General features: G+C 45.0%; 1 protein-coding gene across 5 annotated transcripts in view; it reads right to left on the bottom strand.

The window, feature by feature from the left end:
* Window positions 1-20,362, bottom strand: part of LOC110495939 (intersectin-1) — a 61,710-nt gene that overhangs the window by 20,247 nt on the left and 21,101 nt on the right. For 2 of the 5 annotated variants that reach the window (XM_021571473.2, XM_036952448.1), the window contains exons 8-24: window positions 19,214-19,326; window positions 19,058-19,121; window positions 18,590-18,727; window positions 18,108-18,220; window positions 17,450-17,712; window positions 16,897-17,046; window positions 16,647-16,787; window positions 10,873-10,960; window positions 9,956-10,095; window positions 8,097-8,228; window positions 3,373-3,494; window positions 3,024-3,223; window positions 2,493-2,614; window positions 2,294-2,308; window positions 1,014-1,342; window positions 675-849; window positions 77-282 (exon numbers count right to left, since the gene is read on the bottom strand). In XM_021571473.2, the coding sequence (XP_021427148.2) occupies window positions 77-282; window positions 675-849; window positions 1,014-1,342; window positions 2,294-2,308; window positions 2,493-2,614; window positions 3,024-3,223; window positions 3,373-3,494; window positions 8,097-8,228; window positions 9,956-10,095; window positions 10,873-10,960; window positions 16,647-16,787; window positions 16,897-17,046; window positions 17,450-17,712; window positions 18,108-18,220; window positions 18,590-18,727; window positions 19,058-19,121; window positions 19,214-19,326 (2,511 nt within the window). The remainder of the gene's footprint in view (window positions 1-76; window positions 283-674; window positions 850-1,013; window positions 1,343-2,293; window positions 2,309-2,492; window positions 2,615-3,023; window positions 3,224-3,372; window positions 3,495-8,096; window positions 8,229-9,955; window positions 10,096-10,872; window positions 10,961-16,646; window positions 16,788-16,896; window positions 17,047-17,449; window positions 17,713-18,107; window positions 18,221-18,589; window positions 18,728-19,057; window positions 19,122-19,213; window positions 19,327-20,362) is intronic. The other 3 variants (XM_021571474.2, XM_021571475.2, XM_021571477.2) reach the window with 3 other exon arrangements.

Below are 20,362 nucleotides of genomic sequence, written 5' to 3'. Positions count from 1 at the left end.
ATAACAGTTATATAAACATATATTATTGATAAATGTGACTATGGGGGAGGGACAGTTTCATCCTCATTCTCCTCACCTCATGGACTTGCGTACGGGGCCAGAGATGAGCTTGACGTAGGACTTGGGGAACCAGCCCCGCTGGCCCTGCACCTCGCCGAACCACCACATGTCCTGCTGCTCCAGCACTGTGATCACGTCGCTCTTGTTGAAGTTGAGGTGGTTGTCCTTCTTGGCCCGCCACGGGTACAGAGCCTGAGCCTGCAAACCCTCCACCTTCTCCCCCTGAGAGGGAAAGAAAGGAGAGAAAGAAATGGGGAGTGGGAGAGGAAGAGTGGGAGAAATAGGAAGAGAAGAAATGTATTATAGAATCTCTATGTGCTGTTTATAAGTCCTGCTCTTCATTCATCTGACAGTGCCACCGCACTGCTTCAGGTAGAGTCAATATCATCCTCCTGCTAGGACCTAGATGACATGTTCCTGTGCTCCTCGGTGTGGTCTAAACTGAGTGTTACAATCAAATGTATTATTATTACTATTATAAGACTGATATGTGTACTTTATATTTAATGTGCATTTTTGTATGTTGCAGGGCTCATTTGTAAAAGAGACTGTGACTCCCTGTTTAAATAGAAATAAATAAAATAAATAAATATATATTCTAAAAACGACTGTACCTGTCCCAGGACGGGAGATGGAGAGGAGCCAGTGAGAGTGGCGGGGGTGAAGGCAGAGCGCTGGCGCAGCTGGCCCCCGGGCCCGGCACTGGGCACAGAGAGAGACGGCTGGGTGGGCCAAGCGTCCCAGCCCTCCCCAGTCTCAGTCTTCTCCACAGAGCTGGTGGACGGCCATCTGAGCAGAGAGGAACACACAGTTTACCAACTCAAACTCTGATTTCTCTTCAATTAATAACTTGGCGTATGTAAGACTATGACTGAAAAACACTTGGATTGTATTATATTGCATTATATTGTATTGAGTGCTGTGTGAGAGGAAGGGTTGGAGCTGTCACTCACGTGGTGCTGAAATCTGCCCAGTTACTTGATGCCGAGGAGGAGGAAGAGGCGGGACCAGGGCCAGGGCAGGGGCCGGGGGCAGGGGGAGCGGTCGCCGGGGGAGGGGTTGCCATTGGCTGGCTGGGTGGCGTGGGTGTGTTTGAGGCGGCGGTGGGTGTGAGCCGTGAGGCCAGTTTGGGCGCGGCGCCCGTGGTGGCGGCACTGGCCCGCAGGCTCATGGGAACCTCGGATTCTGGGATCTTCTCAGCGTAGTTGGCAGGGAACCAGCCTGTCTTCCCCTTCAGCTCGCCGCCCAGCCAGCCTGGCTCACCTGTCTGGGACTCATCCACCTGGGGGTTGAAGTTCAAAGATCAGTTCACAATCATAGCACTACAGAGCCATCGAAGACTATAGAAATATTCTCATTCAAGTCATGCTGTGATGAGTGGACCGGGTGGGCAATAGAGTTTATCTTCTAGTAACTATATTTCTATGCCAAGAACAACCCACAACCCCAGTCCTCAGGGATCACACTATCCGTTGGACCTTTTCCTTTAACCAGCTACAGGCTCATAGCTGACAGCAGGGTTAGGATCAATTCTATTTCAAATTAGGAACATGTACTGAAAAGCTTTGCTGAAAAGCAATGAGGAAATTCCTGAATTGAGTGAGTTGAAATGGACCCAAACTCTGAGGCGAGTAGTCTGGACCAAGATACTGTCGAGCCAATACAGGATTAGATTGATAAATCGTGGGAAAAATAAATGAAGAGCGGTTACAATAAATCCTGTGGACTGTGGTTGCCCAGCCATGTGTGGTTACTCCTTATTTAAAACATACGACAGAGTGGTTGGACCACTTTTGGAATGGATGTTTGCGATTCACAAGACAAGTCGAATATCACCTCTTCCTTTCCAAGCATGCGGATGGTCATGAAGATAAGCTGAGAGGATAAAAATGACAGTGGATGGCTTTGGGACTGCTTTGTTGAAGGAGTACTCGGTGAAATAGGATCAAATGTGTCTGTATAAACGTCTCACTCTCTGCAGCTTACAAGATGCTTTATCCAGTATACAACGTAGTGGCACGCTTGTATAGATGTATGATCAGATGCCCTTTGAGAACAAGTGTGTATCCTCCGAGTATACTGACCATATAATGGATATACAACCACAAACATGCAACCAACAGTTCAAATCTTTAAGTGCTTATGAAGAGATGACAGCAGATGAGATGGACAAATGAGAGCAGGTGTTGGGATCACAGGTGAGCAGCTGATTGGACAGTGGACCTGCACTTACCCACTCCCCTTTCACCTTCAGGTAGAGTGAGCAAAGTTGGGAGAGAGTCAGGAGGCAAAAGTTAATACTCGCACGCACGCGCACACACACACACACACACACCTTCCTTCATATAGACTAATCACTTCACATAAAACATCCATAACACACACACACGCAAATGGTGCTTGGCAGGAGTGATTGACAGCTTGCCTCTCACCATGACAATGTCTCCAGGGGTGATGGTGATCTCATCGTGACTGCGGGCATCAAAGGGGTACAGCGCCCGGTAGAAGACCACCTTGACCTTGTCCTGGTTGAACCCAGTCACCGGGATCTTGTCTGCAGGGAGGAGACGAGGAAGGGGGAGAGGAACACAGGACATGGTCACATCTTTCTCTCACACACGGAACCAGGTACATCCAAACGTTCTTAGAACGTCTACAGTAGGACCTCTGAGATTTGAAGATGTTTGGAATGGATGTCATTCGGAAACTGAAATACTCGTGACTACTTAAAAACTGCATCAAACTTGACACAAAATCTTAAAGTGTGTTAATTGAATCTACATGCATGTTCTAATCATTTATTCAGATACCTTACGGTGCCGGTACACATATTTGTGGTATGATTTAATTGTCCCAGTTCGATATTGCTGGTCAGTCCAGAAATCTGCGTTTTGTGTAAATGTTCTACTGTATGCATGCTCTTTCAAGGCTTCTTTGTAATACATTTTATTTTTGAGACGTACCGCCCGTGGGCCATTGGCTCTGATTCATGAGTTTCCCTGGTTCAGGCTGCTGCATGAAGAGCTGGTTGAGTTTGTCCTGCATGTCCTTCTTAGTGTGCCCCTCCTCACTCACGCGCTTCATCCAGGGCTGGGGGGGCGGGGTGGGGGCCTCCACCGTGCCCTCATCTTGCCACGCCAAGCCCTCGTCAGTGGCAGACAACCTGGAGAGAGGAAATGGGTGTGCCAGAGGTAAACTCTGTAAACAGACTGGATCACAGTGATGGGGCTGCATCCGCGTAACCCATGCAGATTGAGAGGACATAGGAGCAGCTCGCTCACACATATGGTGTCCACACACAATCACACACACCTTCCGTCTGTGAGCTCGGCGGACTTGGCCCTCTCCTGGGCGATGGCGTGGATGTTGATTTCTCCCTCCAGGTGATCCTTCTGCTTCTGCCTCTGCTGCTTGCTGTGGATCTCTCGGAGCTCCTGCAAGGCAGCGTGGGATAGAGGAGGACCGGTGAGGGGAAGTGTGGGAGGGATCGCCGGGACTCAACACAACACTCACGTCACAATGAGGCGTCGGCCATTTTGTGCCCTGTAAGCGCCATTATGATTCCAGCCGGGCTCAGTTACCTGATGGAAAGTCTGTGTTTAGTCTACTGCTTCCCTCCATTCAATCTCATCTCTGTGTTTCTCCAATTAATTATGGGCTACTACTGAAATGTAGGTTTGGTTGGATTTTTGGGGTGGACACACTTGCACAAAACATGGCCACCGCCACAGTGCATTCATTGGACAGCTTTTGTAGTCTGGCGAGCGCTGCACATGAACCACTGAGGGAGGGTTAAACGAGCCCTGGGTACTATGGAAACACAGACACCACTGGAACTGGAAGACCGTAGTGTTTCAGCGCTCCGGGTTGAAGTTTCCCTTAGGTACAGATCTAGGATCAGCTTAATCTCCCCCAATCCAAATCTTAACCTAGTAGGGTTAAAACTGACCTAAGATCACCGTCTAGTGGTAACTTCGCTCTGCTCCGGTTTGAGCACCAAATGGAAACACTACTGGTTAAAGCCAAGTGGTACCAACCAATCACAGAGATCATTCATAGTTCTGGGAGAAATCTGAGCCAAACTATGATTCTCAAAAGCACACAGACTGATATGGAGTTCGGTCAAAAGAGTTGAATGGGAAATTCACAAGGATCATAGCTAGACGTAATTCAAACCCATCCTCTCTAAAGGGTTAAGAAAGTCTTAATATACAGTCTGAGCAGGGAATTAAGTTCTGAGGACTTGATTTTCCTGAAGGAATAACTATCAATATCAATTCATCTTAGATTAGATGAAAATCCTATTTAAATTCTATCTTCATTGAGCAGAGGAATAATCTAATGTCCATATCTGATACGAGGAATAGATATTCGACATATATTCAGATCACACATTAAGGCCAAACGAGCTTGAGAACTTTTGGTCCTGACTGCTACTATGGCCCATTTGGACAAAGTGACTGCTGGGTAATGTAGTCCGGTGTTAAGAGAGCACACTGCACACACACCACAGCCCTCAGTTAACCAGACTCATAGGTTAAGATTGTGATGACCCATGCATTGTGAAACACCATGCAACCAAGGGCTTCACCCTCATATGTTAAGTTGGCGTGTCATCAACACATGGGGCTGGAGAGAGTGAGGTACGTTCAAGAAAGCTAGATTTGTTTCGTCCTCTGTTAAAATGGTGAGACGCACGGCTGACTGAGAACCGGTGAAGATTTCTTTAAATAGTCTCACACTAACAACTTGAGGATAATTTTCATATTGCCTCAATCTATTGATAAATGACATTTCTCTGTTCATTACCTTGTTCTATATTTCTTTACTGTACCAAGTCTTCAATTAGCCTAGGTCTATATGGATTTGATCTCCCAAAATAGTAGACCCTACACCTCAATTCACTATTTAATAAATACATCCCTAACGCTAGTGGCCACTCACTCAGTAGAAGGACTGTACAGCCGCAAAGCGTCGGTCGAGTGTGCTGTTTTTAATCTTGTCCTCCTGCCATGTAATTAATCAAAGGCACTTCATTTCTTTCCAATAAGACAGGAGTCTTTTGGGAAGTGTTTTTGTGCATTCTACAGATGTTTTCCAACGTAACAAAAGTCAGTCTTAAAGTTTTTGGGGATACCAGAGGTAAAATGTTGTCCTCTCACCGTAACCAAAACTACAAAGCCTGACAACTCAAAGCTCAAGGAGCTGAAAAATATAAAATTGTAATTGATTCGATTTAATAAAATGAAATAGCCAAACAGCCAGGTTCATGCACATGGTGGCTAACAACATTGACCGGAGCGGTTTCCCAGTATACACTTGCATACTACCGAGTGTGACCCAGTTGACTTTGGTCTTGGCAATGCATACTAAATAGTATGCTAGTATTTTATTGAGCCCTAGTCTAGAGGGTTTAGGAGGCAATGAGAGATATACACCGGCACCTCCCAGAGGACAGATGAAGGAGGGAAGCGGCTGCTTTTATTAACTCCCTGCAGGGCTACCGAGGCTCAAGCTAAAGACGCTCAAGAGGAAGGGCAGCATGGCTTGCTTTGACCAGCCCTTCAAAGGAAGCGGAGGAGTGATAAAGGGGTTGGGGTGGTGGAGCGCGGGGAGAAGGGCGTGGTGGAAGAGGGGGAGGCAGTAGGGACACCTGCAGGTAGACGTCTATACGCTGCAAACAGGCCAGGGCGGTCGACAGACAGTCCAGCAGCGTCTGGTTAACCGAGCCCCCCTCGGACTGAAAAGAGACACATAGGGACCTCAAGGTCAAGGGTCAGATAGAACAGCAGCAGTGCCACCGAGGTCAACAACAAGGTCGTGTTCATTAGGCACCAAACAGAAAGAAACAGACTGAAAAACGGAGGGACTATCTGCCCAATAAGAAAAGCACATTTGTGTTTCCCATTGCGTTGTGCTTAATGAACACGACCCAGGTACACATCCAGATCAGACTCAACCCCTAACCCTGACCTGGCGCCTTGAGTTAGGTGCCCCAACAGCCCCATGTGGCTGTGTCCGACGTCAAACCATAGCAACCCACATACAGTTTAACCATACAGTGCCTTGCGAAAGTATTCGGCCCCCTTGAACTTTGCGACCTTTTGCCACATTTCAGGCTTCAAACATAAAGATATAAAACTGTATTTTTTTGTGAAGAATCAACAACAAGTGGGACACAATCATGAAGTGGAACGACATTTGTTGGATATTTCAAACTTTTTTAACAAATCAAAAACTGAAAAATTGGGTGTGCAAAATTATTCAGCCCCCTTAAATTAATACTTTGTAGCACCACCTTTTGCTGCGATTACAGCTGTAAGTCGCTTGGGGTATGTCTTTATCAGTTTTGCACATCGAGAGACTGAAATTTTTTCCCATTCCTCCTTGCAAAACAGCTCGAGCTCAGTGAGGTTGGATGGAGAGCATTTCTGAACAGCAGTTTTCAGTTCTTTCCACAGATTCTCGATTGGATTCAGGTCTGGACTTTGACTTGGCCATTCTAACACCTGGATATGTTTATTTTTGAACCATTCCATTGTAGATTTTGCTTTATGTTTTGGATCATTGTCTTGTTGGAAGACAAATCTCCGTCCCAGTCTCAGGTCTTTTGCAGACTCCATCAGGTTCTTCCAGAATGGTCCTGTATTTGGCTCCATCCATCTTCCCATCAATTTTAACCATCTTCCCTGTCCCTGCTGAAGAAAAGCAGGCCCAAACCATGATGCTGCCACCACCATGTTTGACAGTGATGATGGTGTGTTCAGCTGTGTTGCTTTTACGCCAAACATAACGTTTTGCATTGTTGCCAAAAAGTTCAATTTTGGTTTCATCTGACCAGAGCACCTTCTTCCACATGTTTGGTGTGTCTCCCAGATGGCTTGTGGCAAACTTTAAACAACACTTTATGGATATCTTTAAGAAATGGCTGTCTTCTTGCCACTCTTCCATAAAGGCCAGATTTGTGCAATATACGACTGATTGTAGTCCTATGGACAGAGTCTCCCACCTCAGCTGTAGATCTCTGCAGTTCATCCAGAGTGATCATGGGCCTCTTGGCTGCATCTCTGATCAGTCTTCTCCTTGTATGAGTTGAAAGTTTAGAGGGACGGCCAGGTCTTGGTAGATTTGCAGTGGTCTGATACTCCTTCCATTTCAATATTATCGCTTGCACAGTGCTCCTTGGGATGTTTAAAGCTTGGGAAATCTTTTTGTATCCAAATCCGGCTTTAAACTTCTTCACAACAGTATCTCGGACCTGCCTGGTGTGTTCCTTGTTCTTCATGATGCTCTCTGCGCTTTTAACGGACCTCTGAGACTATCACAGTGCAGGTGCATTTATACGGAGACTTGATTACACACAGGTGGATTGTATTTATCATCATTAGTCATTTAGGTCAACATTGGATCATTCAGTGATCCTCACTGAACTTCTGGAGAGAGTTTGCTGCACTGAAAGTAAAGGGGCTGAATAATTTTGCACGCCCAATTTTTCAGTTTTTGATTTGTTAAAAAAGTTTGAAATATCCAATAAATGTCGTGATTGTGTCCCACTTGTTGTTGATTCTTCACAAAAAAATACAGTTTTATATCTTTATGTTTGAAGCCTGAAATGTGGCAAAAGGTCGCAAAGTTCAAGGGGGCCGAATACTTTCGGCACTGTATATTGATTCCCCAGGTTGAGCCCCTGGGATGTTGTGGGGAAGAGGGCCACACTGTCCAGAAGCAGCACAGCCTACCACAGGCACGGGGTGAGTCTAATATACCCATCACACTACTGAGCCCAGTGGAGCCGACCCGTGCAGAACCGTACTGCACTAGGCCTGGTTACGCATCCATCATAGTTGCTGGAACCGTGCTTTGACAGGACAATGTAAAATTGAGCCAGTCTAGTACAGTTCCGGTTGGCCCTGTAGTGTGACATGGGTCTAACTTTCTTCCTTCTTTAGCATTGGGTTTCAAATCCAATTAGTAACAGCAGCAGCAGCACACGGAGTTATTCTGATTGGTTATTATTCTCCAGAGGGATGCACTACCATAGAGTGTCCTGCGGGGGGCAGCAGTGCTGGTGAATGGACAACCTGTCGCCCCCTCTGCTCCTCCAGCAGCAGCTCCAGACGGAGGCCCTCTATCCGGGCAGTGTGGCCCTGATAGAATGCAGCCAGAGACTGGACGGAGAGATGAGGGCAGAGGTCAGAGGGCATGGGAAAAAAGGTCAGCCAAACAGACCAGACGGGGGTGGCATGGTGGATGGCGGGCGGGGCGACAGAGTGAGCAACAGTCAGAAACAGTGAGAGAACAACAGTGTAAACCCTCACGTTTTCCCCTAGATAACATACCTAGGATCAACTCCCCTTCCCCCAATCCAAAACTGACACAAGATCAGTGTCTTCAGGCAATTTCCCCCTACTCCAATACAGTGCACTCCGCATGTAGTGATCACCTTCACACATGGCAATTGGATCACTTTAACATTTCTAGGACCTCATTCACTATAAGCGGAATGCACTGTAGTGTATATCTGAAATTCTGGGCCCCTGATGTGGTATGTGGAGCAATTAAAAAGGTTTTGGTTGAAAAGAAAGGACTAAAGTATTGAGATCACATTGAAATGAAAAGGGGGGATCATCAGACACACAAATCATCAAGCCCTCTGATCGTCTTGGCGCCCCAACACACAAAGACAACACGAAGAGATGCAAAGGCATCGTTAGGCAGAAAGAAAGTACTGGAAGTCAGTGTTTTAAATGGTATACTGTCAACTGTTAAACTGAGCATATGGGGCAAATCCTAACTTCCTTTTATTAAGTCAGATTTTCATTTAGTCTCTTATTGAAATCAATGCATGGTGAAAATTCGACTTGTGGTAGTTAGGATTCACCCCTATGAGAAGAACTGTAAATCCGTTGTTGGTCACTTGTCTGTGCTCTGTGGGATATGTCTATCCACTGGGAACAGGAGATAGGGACAGGGCACTCCAACCCTGTTCCTGGAGAGCTACCGTCCCGTAGGTTTTAACTCCAACCCTAATCTAGAGCACCAGATTCTAATAATTAGCTGGTTGATAAGCTGAATCAGGCTAGTCACAACTGGGGTTAGAGTGAAAACCTACAGGAGGATAGTTCTCCAGGAACAGGGTTGGAGAGCCCAGGGCCGGGGTTCCCGATAGCGATGGAACTTAAGCTTCCAAGTGTTTTAACGAGGCATTGTTCCTATAACGGCCTAAGATGTCACATGCATTTCCCAAAACACCACGTAGAGAATGTTCATAAGTGTGTCGTTGGTACTGATATCACCACCTATATGGCTGCAAATATTGAGGCGGTTTATTCTAATGCCAACCCAATAATAATGCATTAATCACAGATTTGGTACATCAATGCGCACATGTTGTTACACGGTATGAAATATATTGAGACACAAATTAGACAGTAGCATTGCAAAACAGAACTCGTTGATTGAACATTAAATTGATTTCAACAGCTTATGAATGAACTACAGGCTATCTTCTTTTAATGCAGTCATCTCGGTGTTCATTCAAAGCATTTTTTTCCCTTCACTTGTTTGTAACAATTGCAAAAACGTCAACTTCCCTCTGAAGTTAGCTGCGGCCACAGAGACAGATCAACATCTTGATTCCATGTGTACTGGAGATATTGTGTGTATAAAGTGACGCAGAAGGGTCAAAATGACGCACTGTGCTGTTCTACGAGTGGTCTGGGGCAGTCGGTAAATAACGAGCGTTTTCAAGTGAAACTTTACTAACAGCGGTTTTGAGAAACAGCTCAGAGATTGAACGATGCTCCTACGGAGGTTCTAACGATGAACTTAGCCTTAAAGAAACGGGCCCTCGTCTTGAACCTAGTAAGATGAGTCCGTTAGGGAGTAGTAGTACCGTGAGCTGGGTGTTGAAGGCGTCTATCTCCAGCAGCTTGGAGCGGGTCTCTCTCTCCACGGTGTCTAGCTGTTCTCTCAGCTGCTGCCGACTAGACTCCTTGATCTCCACCGCCTTCTGCAGCGACGACAGGGAGTCTCCTGGACAAGGACGAGGTTGTTTTTATTAGTGCCCAGCGTAGCAATATTTTTTTGCAGCAGAAAACTAAAACAAGCATTTCCTATTGGAGCTAAGTGAATATGACCCAGAGAGCAAGCGCCAGTTATTATAAAACGAGTGGTTCGAGCCCTGAATGCTGACTGGCTGGAAGCCGTGGTATAACAGACCGTTCTAATTACGTTGGTAACCAGTTTATAATAGCAATAAGGCACCTAAGGGGTTTGTGGTATGTGGCCTATATACCACGGCGAATGGCTGTATCCAGGCACTCCACGCTGCGTTGTGCTTACGGACTTAGCTGTGGTATATTGGTCATATACCACACTTCCTCCGAACTTCTAGCTTAAGTATAGTGTGGCAGTCAGTCTTTCCCTTAGTTTTATTTGCAGGTGGGGTACAAAGGCCCCCAGGCAACAGATTGTCAATTAAAACTAATAGGACAGATTATTTTATAAGGCGCTAGGTGGGGGGAACTTCTACACCTGTATTACAGCAGGGGAAACACTGTAGTACAAGTTATAAGTCAGTCCAATGTGGCCTACCCATGTACAGTATGATAGCATAGCTAGGACTAACTAGCAATCAAGCTAAAGCTAACTACTCATTTATGGCAAGTACATGGGGGAAATATTGCATGGACTTAGCAGAGAATTCACAAGCCATCTATAATAGCAAAGCATATAGTACACAGTCTGAGTCCCAAATAGCACCCTATTCCCTAAAGATGTGCGGAGTTGAGGTAATGAAGCAGTACTTACTGTGCAGGCTGTTCTGTTGAACCTGTTTGAGTTGTTCGTTTAGACACTGTTTGTCAGGGATCAGCCTGCCGAGCCACTGCTGAGAGTCCTGGGGACGACACACAAAGCAACAGCAAGTCTTAGGTAAACTGCATCTGTGAATGTTTAAACGTTAAAAGGAATTTGGGATCCTTAACGTTAAGAAAAATCCCTAACTGAAAAACAAAATGTTTTTTCAATTAAAATCTCAGTGCAGTTATCACAAAACGTACTATTTTGTGTGTTATCGCCAATAGGCTATAAAGGCCTGGGAAAGTTGTGTAATTCAAATAAAGCCAGAGAGGAAGAGGCAAACTTTAGGCTACTTTGGTGAATTTGCAAGGAAAGACATTACGAGATGCAGATGACCAAAACATATGAGCAGGTTTCTGCCTGCACCACCTCTCCCTCTCTCTACCTCGTGCTGGGCTGCCTGCTCTGTCTTTGCAAATGATGCAAGTGTGTGTTCAGTCTTCGGTCTGTTGCATTTCGAATATCCTAGCCTATTCATGGCACTGAATTCGCCGGGATACAGATGGTCTCATAATATGAAATTACAGTAGGCTACCGGTAGCCTTTATCGATTATCCTTTTCAGACATAATGGAATGTGGCCCCTTGAAACCGCCTCGGCTACGGCATGTCTGTCTGTCTGTCTGTGTAGGCTACACTACGGATTTTTAAACGCTAAACCTTCTCTGGAGATATTAACAGGTATTTTAGTCATGTGTAAATGAAGGCTTCTGAAGCAGGACTAACGTCCATCACAAGGCAACCAGAACTGTTGATCTGCAGCTCAAGATGATTTGATCCTAAAGAAGTGACCTACCAAGACATTTAGTAGAAATTAAACATCTGGCTACCATACCATAAACAAAACAACACAGCAGCACATCAATCAATCAGCAACGTTTGTTGCTGCTAGGGGGGGAAAAAAATGCTGAACATTTTATGCCGGAGCAGAATTTGGTCTTTTTTAAAATGTATTGTCCGCTATCAACATGTTACTGTAGCTGTGTTCTGTCTGTAAAGGGTTGTGGTAGATATAATTTCATTGCCCAGCCCTAGCGGTCATACATGAGTAACAGGACCATTATTCTGCATTGTAAACTGACGTGGAATCTTATGATTTTTTTGTTATTGTTTTTTAACCGAAAACCGATAAAAGAATGGTTGTTTAAACGTCAAGTAAAATTGTCAATTTGTCACACCCCAAATCTGTATAGGGTTTGGGTGGAAGATGCACCTGAGGCATCACTGTGTGTGTGTGTGTGTGTCAGGGTTTCCATTAGGAAAATGTGGGGCCGGACATTTGACTGGCAGCATTTTAATTTAACGGACATTTGGGAAATTTACCAGAACCATATGCATTGGGTGTGTAACATTATTAGGGCAACTGCCTACGGTGCTCAATATGACAGAAATCACATTTAGATTATGGTAATTCATATTAACAGAACATGCAACGGCGTGCATCATTTTTACAGACAAAGTCCAACGCGAACTTAGAATAACTGCCACATTTACTTTTCCTGAGCCAACAAGACAAGAAACAAACAGCAAATCACTAGCCTTGTCAAATCCAATATCCCCCATAGTAGAAAAGTTTACCTCTTCTATTGGTCAGCTTGTCATTCTGTGTGAGAAAGAAAAAGCCTATTCCAAAACAGACTCTGGGACAGTTGTGGGGATGATAGATCCCAAATTCATACCATCAGTAGGCCTAGCTACATATACAGTGCTTTCAGAAAGTATTCAAACCCCTTGACCTTTCAACATGTTACGTTACAGCCGTATTCTAAAATTGATTTTAAAAGTTTCCATTTTTGCCACTTTATTACATATAAAAAAATACAAATACCACATTTACATAAGTATTCAGACCCTTCACTCAGTACTTTGTTGAAGCATCTTTGGCAGCGATTACAGCATTGAGTCATCTTGGGTATGACGCTACAAGCTTGGCACACCTGTATTTGGGGAGTTTCTCCCATTCTTCTCTGCAGATCCTCTCAAGCTCTGTCAGGTTGGATGGGGAGCGTCGCTGCTATTTTCAGGTCTCTCCAGAGATGTTCGACAGGGTTCAATTCCTGGCTCTGGTTGGGCAACTCAAGGACATTCAAAGACTTGTCCCCGAAGCCACTCCTGCATGGTCTTGGCTGTGTGCTTAGGGTCATTCAGAAGGTGAACCTTAGCTCCAGTCTGACATCCTGAGCGCTCTGGAGCAGGTTTTCATCAAGGATCTCTTTGTACTTTGCTCCGTTCATCATTCCCTCGATCCTGACTAGTCTCCCAGTCCCTGCCGCTGAAAAACATCCCCACAGCATGGCGCTGCCAACACCATGCTTCACCCTATGAATGGTGCCAGGTTTCATCCAGATGTGATGCTTGGCATTCAGGCCAAAGAGTTCAATTTTGGTTTCATAAGGCCAGAGAATCTTGTTTCTCGTAAAAGCCTGATTGGTGGAGTGCTGCAGAGATAGTTGTCCTTCTGGAAGCTTCTCCGATCTCCACTGAGTGACCATTGGGTTCTTGGTCACCTCCCTGACCAAGGCCCTTCTCCCCTGATTGCTCAGTTTGGCTGGGTGGCCAGCTCTAAGAAGAGGTGGTTCCAAACTTATTACATTTAAGAATGGAGGCCACTGTGTTCTTGGGAATCTTTTTTGCAACCCTTCCCCAGATTTGTACCTCGACACAATCCTGTCTCGGAGATCTAAGGACAATTCCTTCGACCTTATGGCTTGGTTTTTGCTCTGGCATTCATTGTCAACTGTTTGACCTTATAGAGGAGATAAGTGCATGTCTTTCCAAATCATGTCCAAATCAAATGAAATTACCACAGGTTGTAGAAAATTCAAGGATGATTAATTGAAACAGGATGCACCTGAGCTCAATTTCGAGTCTCATGGGCAAGTGTCTGAATACTTACGTAAATAATAACTTTTCTAAAAACCTATTTTCGCCTTGCATTATGGGGTATTGTGTGGAGATTGCTGAGGATTTTTAAAAATGTTTTATCCATTTTAGAATAAGGCTGTAATGTAACAAAATCTGGAAAAAGTCGAGGGGCCTGAATACTTTCCGAAGGCACTGTATATACAGGACCATTCAAAAGTTTGGACACACCCACTGAAGGGTTTTTCTGTTTAAAAAAAAAAACTATTTTCTACATTGTAGAATAATAGTGAAGACATCAAAACTATGAAATAACACACATGGATTCATGTAGTAACCAACAAAAAAAGTTTAACAAATCAAAATATATTTTAGATTCTTCAAAGCCTTTGCCTTTATGACAGCTTTGCACAATTATTGGGACATTGAAGCATTTGTTTTCTATTGGCTCTATAATAATATACGGTGTCCAGCCAATAATCTGAAACACAACCAAAACAAACAGACTCACAAGCTTGATGTAGTCATTGTGTGCTATGAATAAGGGACCAAATACTTACATTTTGACTACTTTAATATGCAGTTGAAGTCGGAAGTTTACATACAGTCGTGGCCAAAAGTTGAGAGAATTACACAAATATTAATTTCCACAAAGTTTGCTGCTCCAGTGTCTTTAGATATTTTTGTCAGATGATACTATTGAATACTGAAGTATAATTACAAGCATTTCATAAGTGTCAAAGGCTTTTATTGACAATTACATGAAGTTGATGCAAAGAGTCAATATTTGCAGTGTTGACTCTTCTTTTTCAAGACCTCTGCAATCTGCCCTGGCATGTTGTCAATTAACTTCTGGGCCACATCCTGACTGATGGCAGCCCATTCTTGCACAATCAATGTTTGGAGTTTGTCAGAATTTGTTGGTTTTTGTTTGTCCACCCGCCTATTGAGGATTGACCTGGCCATGGAGTTTCCTGGCCATGGACCCAAAATATTAATGTTTTGTTCCCTGAGCCACTTAGTTATCACTTTTGCCTTATATGCTCCATCATGCTGGAAAAGGCATTGTTCGTCACCAAACTGTTCCTGGATGGTTGGGAGAAGTTGCTCTCAGAGGATGTGTTGGTATCATTCTTTATTCATGGCTGTGTTCTTAGGCAAAATTGTGAGTGAGCCCACTCCCTTGGCTGAGATGCAACCCCACACATGAATGGTCTCAGGATGCTTTACTGTTGGCATGACACAGGACTGATGGTAGCACTCACCTTGTCTTCTCCGGACAAGCTTTTTTCCGGATGCCCCAAACAATCGGAAAGGGGATTCATCAGAGAAAATGACTTTACCCAAATCCTCAGCAGTCCAATCCCTGTACCTTTTGCAGAGTAGGGCTGAAATGCAGTGGAAATGTGTTTTGGGGATTCAGTTCATTTGCATGGCAAAGAGGGACTTTGCAAATAATCTGATCACTCTTCATAACATTCTGGAGTATATGCAAATTGCCATCATGCAAACTGAGGCAGCAGACTTTGTGAAAATTAATATTTGTGTCATTTTCAAAACGTTTGGCCACGACTGTACACCTTAGCCACAACTTTGGAAGTACGCTTGGGGTCATTGTCCATTTGGAAAGACCCATTTGCGACCAAGCTTTAACTTCCTGACTGATGTCTTGAGATGTTGCTTCAATATATCCACATCATTTTCCTTTCTCATGTAGCTATCTATTTTGTGAAGTGCACCAGTCCCTCCTGCAGCAAAGCACCCCCACAACATGATGCTGCCACCCACGTGCTTCACGGTTGGGATGGTGTTCTTCGGATTGCAAGCCTCCCCCCTTTTCCTCAAAACAGAATGATGGTCATTGTGGCCGAACAGTTCTATTTTTGTTCCATCAGACTAGAGGACATTTCTCCAAAAGGTACTTCTTCCTTGCCGAGTGACCTTTCAGGTTATGTCGATACAGTTTTAACTGTGAATATAGTTACTTTCGTACCCGTTTCCTCCAGCATCTTCACAAGGTCCTTTGCTTTTGTTCTGGGATTGATTTGCACTTTTCACACCAAAGTACGTTCATCTCTAGGAGACAGAATGCGTCTCCTTCCTGAGCGGTATGATGGCTGCGTGGTCCCATGGTGGTTATACTTGCGTACTATTGTGTTTACAGATGAACGTGGTACCTTCAGGCGTTTGGAAATTGCTCCCAAGGATGAACCAGACTTGTGGAGGTCTACAATTTGTTTTCTGAGGTCTTGGCTGATTTCCCCATGATGTCAAGCAAAGAGGCACTGCGTTTGAAGGTAGGCCTTGAAATACATCCACAGGTACACCTCCAATTTACTAAAATTATGTCAATTAGCCTATCAGAAGCTTCTGAAGCCATGACATTTTCTGGAATGTTCCAAGCTGTTTAAAGGCACAGTCAATTTAGTGTATGTAAACTTCTGACCCACTGGAATTGTGATACAGTGAATTATAAGTGAAATAATCTGTCTGTAAACAATTGTTGGAAAAATGACTTGTGTCATGCACAAAGTAGATGTCCTAACTGACTTGCCAAAACTTTTGTTTGTTAACAAGAAATTTGTGGAGTGGTTGAAAAACAAGTTTTAATGACTCCAACCTAAGTGTACGCAAACTTCCAACTTCAACTGTACATACAAGTGACCTTGTCCCCAAAATGGGGGGACTACGTACAAAAGGTGCTGTAATTTAGAAACGGTTCGCCTGATAAGGATGAAAATTAAAGCTGACAGTCTGCACTTCAACCTCATAGTCATTGTTTGATTTCAAATCCAAGAAACAATGCTTTGCTGTCCCAATAATTATGGAGGGGACTATGTGTTACACATGGTGTGTACGTACCTGCAGCTGCTGTTGGAGGTGGGTGATCTCAGCGATGCGGATCTCGCGGGTCTTGTTGGTGCTCTCGATCTCATGCCGCTGGGCAGACAGGCGGAAGCGGATGTCCTGCAGCTTGCCCTCCAGCTGGCTCTTCTTGTCGTTCTGGGGAGGGAGGGAGAAACTAATTATCATAACTTATTGTCCTTTCTTCAAAATAACAAAGTAAAGATATCCTGGGACTAAAGTTATAATGTTGTGTGTCTGTCTTTACCAGTGCCTCCAGCTCAAACTCCAGGGTCTTCTTGCGGGCTTTGAGCAGGACAATGTTCTCCTGCTCTCGGTTCCTCTGGGTCAGCAGCTCCTGCCGGCGGTTCCTCTCCCACTCCAACTGACGCTGGCGCTCCAGCTCCCGCTTCGCCGCCTAGCCAGAGGGAATGTTATACTGTGTACACAGAAATAGTGCAGAGCCAGCCGTGGTCGAGTGGAAACACTTCCAGATCTATGCACATATTCAAGTTCCTGCCGGTGACCTGGGTTCAATGCCCGTTTCCACCCTTTTCTCTACACTTGTCTCCCCCTCTGTCAATAAAGCAATACAATAAGAAAAGAGAGTGAATTTATATTAAAAATACAACATAGTAGTAGAATAGTTAATATACACACACACTGCATTGGTTCCTGTGTTCTTCACTTTCCCCTTACATCTCCTCCTCCCTGTCAACCTCTTTACTCTGCCTCTCCCTCTCTTTATACATCCTCACTGTCCTCCTTAAACCTCTTTTCCTTCTCCATCCTCCTTACTACTCCTTTCCACCTCTCCTCACCTCTCTCCTCTCGATCTCCTTGCGTCTCTCCTCCTCGCGCTGCCTCTCCACCTCCCTCTGCTTCTCCAGCTGCTTCTCTAGCTCCTGCTGCCGCCGCCTCTCCTGCTCGAGCCGCTCGCGCTCCTTCCTCTCCTGCTCCTCGCGCTCCAGCGCTGCCAGACGCTCTTGCTCCTTGCGCTGCAGCTCAAGCAGGGCCTGTCGACGCTTCTCCAGCTCCAGGTTGCCCCGCTCAAAGTTCTCCCGCTTCCTGTCCTCGAAAGTCACTTTGGGGAGGGAGACAGAGATAGAGGGGTCAGAGAGAGAAATGGGGGACATATTTTGCCCTGTTGCCTAATTTTCTTGAGAAACTGGGGCCATTTTCATATAGCTGTTTATATTTATAAAGGAGATTTTTGCTGGGTGTTTAAAGGGATTGGTACATACATTTTTGGACTTTAGAATTGATGATACATAGCCATAGATTCTAGAAGAATATAACAAATGCTTGTGATCTTAGTTCAACTGCACCCAAAACCAAAATAGGAGCTTGTTTTGCTCCACTGTTCGTTAACAACGTAACTGTAAACAAACACCATATAGCTTCAGATCTATCATTTCGATCCCACGGATGGTTAGTCATTGCATCCATAGCTCTGTCTATGAATTTAAGAGTGGTTACGTTTCTCCAGCTTCTGTTTCTCGCTCTCCTGCTCCTCTTCGGCCTCCTCTTGGACCCGCTGGTCAGTGGAGAGCAGGCTGGTGACAGACACCCCACTACCACTACGCACCCTCCTGGAGACGGACAACATCAGACCAGTCAGTCAGAGCAGCTCACTGAATTACAGCACCTCATATGGAGCATGGATGGGCAGGGCCAGGAGTTTTTCCTGACCGTGTGACTTGACCAGGAAAAACTCCTAATGGGATCAATATAGACTGATGGACTGATAGTTAAAACTATGACCCAGATATAAAAATAGGACTCAAGAGTTTTTCCTTGTCAGGTCACGGGGTCACGGAAAAACCCCTGGCCGAGGTGTTGGGCAATAACATCAATAAAGACAAGACTGCCTAAGGTAAGTGCCGGTATCAATGCATACTCTGCAGACAGAGGTAGAGCTAAGGGGCATTGCCAGGCACAGAGGGAGCAGTGGATTGTACCTAAAGGTGGGGGGGATGAAGTCTGGGGGCAGGATAGGGGGCAGGGGCAGGCCGGACATGGCCATGTCAATCAGGTGCATGGCCAGGATGAACTCTTCGGCTGTCAGCTTGCCGTCCTGGTCGATGTCCGACAGGTTCCTATAGAGAAACAGGGAGAGGGGGAGAGAGAAAGACGTGGCGTGTTACCGCCAGCCATGCACTTCCTGTCCTGTGACTAGCAGTGTGGAGGAATGTGAAACAAGTGTCGTTTAGGAGCACCCTGACAACTGATCCAAAACCAGTTTTGCGTTTCATCCTCCTAAACACCAACTGATACGATTAGTTTTGCCATCTGATGGTTAAGCTGATCCTAGATCTGTGCCTAAAGGTAACTTCTACCCAGAGTCAGCGGAGAGAAGCAATAGTCAGAGAACAGAGAGGAATTAGTGGCCAAGTATCCTAAGTATTGGCTCCGCTCCCATCTCTTACCATATGGACGCCAGCGAGGTCTGGGGCAAGCTGGACTGCATCAGGATGGTTCTTGCTTGGGGTCCTGAAAGACAAGGATAAAAACATGAGCTCTGAGAAACCGCTGAAGTGGATTGGATAAACCGCAATGAGTATTGTTGACAGACAAGGTCTTACCGGTGAGGTGGCCGCTCATCATCTTGTCATGGCTGTTGAAGAGCTGCCGGTACTTTAGCCGGGACGAGCTGGGAACAGCCCAGTCAATAGGGGGCTGGGGGGGCACAGGGGAGCTAAAATGGAGAGCGGGGAGTCTTCTCTTATTAAAAGCGTCTTTTGTATGTTTCTTTATATCTATTCTTTGTTTTTTTATAGTACCGTTGTGTTACATGTTGTGTGTTTTGGCTGTGCTGTCTATGCATGAGCCAGTTGGAAAATGTACACTTTACACTCGTACCCGTATACGGGTTGAAAATGGCAGATTTGGACACTGATAAGCGCCTAAATTGGAACGCAGTGGCTGTACAGTAACATGCTATAAATAACATCAGAGCTCAGGCTCTACGCTTCACTGCGCTGTATGGGTTTTGACTGACAGACGTTCTGAACTTGAGCCCCACTAATTGGGCAACTTTTGCAAATGTTTTGTTGTCAAGAGTCAGGGAAATGCTGTAAATGAAGAAGACTTGATGGATTTAGAAAGATGAGAGGTCGAGGGTAAGAAATACAGCTTTGATGTCATACAAGCAAGCCAAACACCCGTGAGTCCAAATGTGCACTTTACATTTCATCATAAAACTGATGTCATATACAGTGTCAACGTTTATGATCACTATGTTTGATGCACAGTTACAAGACGACATGGCATCATACCCTGGGTTGTTCTGAACAGTATGTCTATTGTGGAGAAAAAAATTGCAGCGGAACACACACCTGAATACCCCCATGACTCCTATGTGCACCAAAATTACACAATCTGTTAGGCTTTCACATCTTAGTTAGTCATGTTGGCAAGAGAACAAGCTTTCTCCCTCCTGACCCAGATTGCAATTTATAAATGGTTTGTTTTTGGATTGCTTAAAACAACTAATTGTTTGAGTGTAAGGACGCGGGGCTGTTCCAAACAAGTGTGCTTGCTCTAGTTCCTCAACGGCACAGCTAGGAGAGATTTTTTAAAAAAGCACCTTATAGCTGAAGACTCTTCTTTAAGTCATAAAAGTGCGTTGAAATAACTTAGGAAATGTGCACACTTTAGAGAGGTGTGTGTGTGTGGCCACTGGGAGACACCAGTTAGTCTTCTCACTCAAACCCTTCAAAATGTTGTCTTAT

The sequence above is a fragment of the Oncorhynchus mykiss genome, chromosome 18 (assembly GCF_013265735.2).
Source record: "Oncorhynchus mykiss isolate Arlee chromosome 18, USDA_OmykA_1.1, whole genome shotgun sequence".
In the NCBI taxonomy this organism is placed as follows: domain Eukaryota; kingdom Metazoa; phylum Chordata; class Actinopteri; order Salmoniformes; family Salmonidae; genus Oncorhynchus; species Oncorhynchus mykiss.
Note: the sequence above shows the minus strand (reverse complement) of the source record. Positions and strands in the feature narration are given on the sequence as shown.